This window comes from Gossypium raimondii, chromosome 4 (genome assembly GCF_025698545.1).
Source record: "Gossypium raimondii isolate GPD5lz chromosome 4, ASM2569854v1, whole genome shotgun sequence".
Taxonomy (NCBI): Eukaryota; Viridiplantae; Streptophyta; class Magnoliopsida; order Malvales; family Malvaceae; genus Gossypium; species Gossypium raimondii.
In genome coordinates, this window is record NC_068568.1 from 10463708 (window position 1) to 10468192 (window position 4485).

At 38.0% G+C, this 4485-nt stretch overlaps 1 protein-coding gene across 1 annotated transcript; it reads left to right on the forward strand.

Annotated features, from left to right (window-relative positions):
• Positions 1-1956: 1956 nt before the first annotated feature.
• Positions 1957-4025, forward strand: LOC105779050 (uncharacterized). The gene is made up of 4 exons (XM_012602801.1): positions 1957-2541; positions 2686-3021; positions 3178-3417; positions 3942-4025. Exons 1-4 carry the CDS (start codon positions 1957-1959, stop codon positions 4023-4025), a joined length of 1245 nt encoding a protein of 414 aa, XP_012458255.1.
• Positions 4026-4485: the final 460 nt, after the last annotated feature.

Consider the following 4485-nt stretch of genomic DNA (forward strand, 5'->3'; position numbering starts at 1 on the left):
ATAGGCGGTGAAGTGACTTAAAAGAGATTAATCTTTTTCTGTAAACACTCTCTCCCCAAAAGTTTAGGCTTTTGTTCTTCTCATATTTCCTTTCAATAAAATCTCCATTTTTATTTTATTTTATTTTTTCTACCATAAACATGAGCCACTAAACCCATCTAGCCAAAGGTTTTCGAAAATCACCAAAAGGGTTTATGAGGCTTAGAATCCGTACTTAACCTTCTCAACGAGTATTCATTGTTTCTCTGCACTACGGGGCTGACGCTTCCGTCCATGTCCCTTAAGAAGTAAGCTTTTCAACGTATGCAAAGGCGACCGTTTTGCATGTTTTGGGAAGGTTGCACAGTCGGTTCGTTAGCTTACTGCATCAGAGGTTGGCGAGCCCAATAGACAAAATGACGTGGGATTCGCCATTTAGAAGCGTTGATCTAGCGTAAGACGATCTCACAGAAGAGATTGTTGGCTAGAGTCAGGTTCCACTAAATCGTAAGTCTAAATCCTTGGAGCTAGTGGTCATAGGTGTCCTCTTCCACTATAACTGGCTTATTCAATTTGGGAAGGATCATCTAAAAGCCGAGGATTGAATCCAAGGCGGAACAAGACAACTGGAGGCTGGAATATCCCATAAGAATTTCCTTTCTCTCAACTCTATTTTTAATTTCTCTAATTTTTGATTCAATATTCTTAAATATGTTTTTATTTTATTTTTCGTGTTCAGATCCAAACATTTAATTATGTTATTTTTTATTTTACTTTTTTTTAGGAATGCAAGTTTTCTTGGGCAAGATTCTGCCTGGGATTTCACGGAACAAGATATTTTGCAAGTCCAGTCCCTGAGGATTTGACCCTACTTCCCTTTTACTATTCTTTTTCATTATTTATTAGGGATAGGATATTTTTGGTGCTTTCAACGACCGCATCAAATTTTGGTATTATTCTTCGGGGGCGGCAACATATTAATCTTATTTTTTGTTTCTTATGACCAGATCTGCTCCAGGTACTCTTGCGTTCGATTCAGAAATTGAGAAGACCGCTAGAGCCAATTGCAAGGAGACAAAGTTACAAAAAAAAATAGTCAGTGGTGGTTGGAACTCAAAGTAACCCACAGCCAGAAATTGAAGTTGGCGACGAAGCTGAGTCTAGGGCTAACGAAAACCCTACTCGAACATTTGAAAGTAAAAAAGTAGAAGTCGACTCACCAGAAGAAGTGCTTAACGCTAGGGTTAACGAAACCCGAATCTAGCACACCAACCAATGGCTCAAACGATTCAGCAACTGGCCAAAGCTCCGACAGAACAACCGCCATTGTGCATCGCGTATCCTACTATGGATACTGATTTTGAGTTGAAGTCAGGTTTAATCCAGTTACTGCCAACTTTTTGTGGGTTGAAAAATGAAAATCCCCACAAGCATCTGAAAGAGTTTCATATAGTTTGTCTTAGCATGAAACCTCAAGGGGTAACTGAGGATCAGATTAAATTACGTGCTTTCCCCTTCTCCCTAGCAGATTCTGCTAAGGAATGATTATTTTATTTACCCCCTGGATCTATTACAACTTGGGCTGATCTATCTCGTTTGTTTCTGAACAGGTTTTTTCCAGCGTCTCAAGTAATTGAGCTAAGAAGAGAGATCGTTGGAATAAGGCAAAAAGAAGCTGAGTCCCTTTACGATTATTGGGAGGGGTTTAAGAAGTTGTGTGCAAGCTGCCCACAACATGGTATGACAGAGCAATCTCTCCTCCAATACTTTTACGAAGGTTTGAAGCCCATGGAGATGAATATGGTAGACGCCGCTAGTGGAGGAGCACTGGTCAACATGACTCCCCAACAAGCGAGAGACTTGATCTCCACGATGGCTGCAAATTCTTAGTAGTTCTGAGCCAATACTGAACCCTTGAGATGGGTTCACCAACTAATTAATTCAACCTTAGAGGATAAATTTGATAAACTTACTAATATGATGAACTCTTTTATTGCAGAAAAAACGAAGACAGCCCGGTTATGCGGAATATGTACTACACCTGATCATGCAATTGACGCATGTCCAAGTTTGTATGATGATACCATGGCCCATCTGGATACTGTAAGAAATTTCCCTGGGCCGCCACAAAGGCGATACAACCCCTACGCTAATATCTACAACCCAGGATGGAAGGACCATCCTAACTTAAGTTATGGGGCCAATTTACGAAATAATCAGCCATACCAAAATCGGTTTCTGCAACAACCGCAAGGTTCAGGTAATTTTCTAGAAACCATGGTAAATAAGTTAGCAGCTAATGTTCTTGATTTTCAACAGCAAAATCTTAATTTCCAAAAAGAGACGAAGGATTTCCAACAAAAAATCGAGGCGTCCATTAGAGAGTTGACCACATCGATCGAGAAATTAACTTCTCAAGGGAAGCTACCGTCACAAACAGAACCAAAACTTAGACAAAATGCAAATGCAGTGACGTTACGAAGCAGAAAGATACTGGAAACTATTCCTGACAGGAATCTTGGCCAAGAAATCGCTCAGAAAAAACCCGAGAAAGACGAACAGGTTTGACCAAAGCCTCCATTGCCTAAAATTCAACATCCATTTCAAGAACGATTCAACCGGTGTTGAAGAGGAAAAGAGGACAAGGAAATCCTCGAAACATTTAGGAATGTTGAGATCAACATTCCTCTATTGGACGCCATCAAGCAAATACCGCAGTATGCTAAATTTCTTAAAGAGCTTTGCACCAACAAGCGAAAATTAACAGGTAATGAAAGGTTGAATGTTGGTGAGAATGTATCTGCGGTGTTACATGGGAAAATATCAGCAAAATGCAAGGATATGGGCATGTTTGCAATACCATGCAGAATAGGCCATCTGGGAATTAAGAAGGCTATGTGTGATCTAGGGGCATCTATAAATGTAACGCTATATTCTATTTATAAATCACTTAACGCGAGTTTTTTGACAAAAACAGATGTTATCATTCAATTGGCGGACAGGTCTGTTGTGCATTTAGAAGGAGTCCTTGAGGATTTTCTTGTAAAATTTAACTAGCTTATTTTTCCTACAAATTTTTATGTGATCAAAATGGAGGAGGATAGCACTCCTGGATCTTCAGATCTCCTGCTAGGTCGACCGTTCCTTAGTATATCTAGTACTAAAATCAATGTTCGAAGTGGAACTCTCATGATGTAGTTTGATGGGGAGATCGTAAAGTTTAATGTCTACGACGCCATTAGCCATCCAAGCGAAATCTTGAGCTTAAATCGTATCGGCATAATTGACTTTTTAATGGAAGATAATTTTGAGTTAATTTATAGAGATAATTCCGAACTTGATGAATTTGAATTTGTTAATGAGTTATTATCTCCAAATACTAAACTGTTACCTTCTGCTATACAGGCACCAGAGTTGGAGTTAGAACCAGCAGGAAAGGTAAGGAAACTAGACATCCAAGAGTTAGAAAAAATTCGCAATGATACCTATGAGAGTGCTCACATTTATAAGGACAAGACAAAGTTGTTTCACGATAAGAGAATAGCTCAGAAGAATTTTTTGGTAGGACAAAAAGTTTTACTTTATAACTCCGTGTTAAAGTTATTCCCAGGTAAGCTTCGATCACGATGGCAAAGACCTTTTATTGTTACTAAAGTGTTTACACATGGAGCGTTTGAAATAAAGAATAAAGAATCTGGAAAGTGGTTCGTAGTCAATGGCAAGAGGTTGAAGCAGTTTTATGAGAATTTTCAAGCCCACACGGTTGAGAAAATCCATTTGAAACCACCATAGAACCAATAGTGGTGTCAAGCTAATGACGTTAAACAAGCGCTTGTTGGAGGCAACCTAATTTTTATTTTTATTTACTTTTATTATTTATTATTTACTTTATTTATTACTTTATTTTATTTTATTATTTATTACTTATTTGTATATTAATAAATTTCTCTTCTTTTTCTTAGATAAAACAGAGCGGAAATGCAAAGAAAACCGTTGAGCAATGCTTAGAGCACATTGAGGCCCGACTTGAAACTTTTGGCCGGTAACTGACCGAGCTCATTGCCATCATAGGCGATCGATAGTAACAACACGGGGTTTTTTCTAAACTCTTCTACCTATTTATTTCTTTTCATCCACATTGAGGACAATGTGCTTTCAGTTGGGGGAGGTACTCTTAGTTATTACTGTCATTTTCTACTGTGATTTTGGTTGTTGTTGCTGTTGCTGTGATTATTTTTGGCTGGTGTTGCTGGTTGAGCTCCATTTTGTCCATATTTATCTGCCTCTTTTCATGCTCAAGATTTTTACCAAGAATTGCCTATTGTTTGACCTACAAGCATGATTCTTGTTTTATGAGGAAATTACGAATTTTCCATAATTGATGTCATCTTCACTGTTTTATTCTTATTAGGCTAAAAATAATTGTGATTTATAGGGTTAACTTTATCTTGCTTTTCGTAAAACTGATCAAGTTTAATACAAAATGGAGACTTAATATGTTTGCAT

What these genes read in the sequence shown, in the direction of transcription:
- LOC105779050 (XM_012602801.1), top strand. Translation starts at nt 1,957, where the DNA reads ATGATGAACTCTTTTATTGCAGAAAAAACGAAGACAGCCCGGTTATGC. An exon ending in AACCCGAGAAAGACGAACAG is followed by an intron (nt 2,542 to 2,685) that starts GTTTGACCAAAG and finishes GACGCCATCAAG; the next exon opens with CAAATACCGCAGTATGCTAA. An exon ending in GAGTCCTTGAGGATTTTCTT is followed by an intron (nt 3,022 to 3,177) that starts GTAAAATTTAAC and finishes CTCATGATGTAG; the next exon opens with TTTGATGGGGAGATCGTAAA.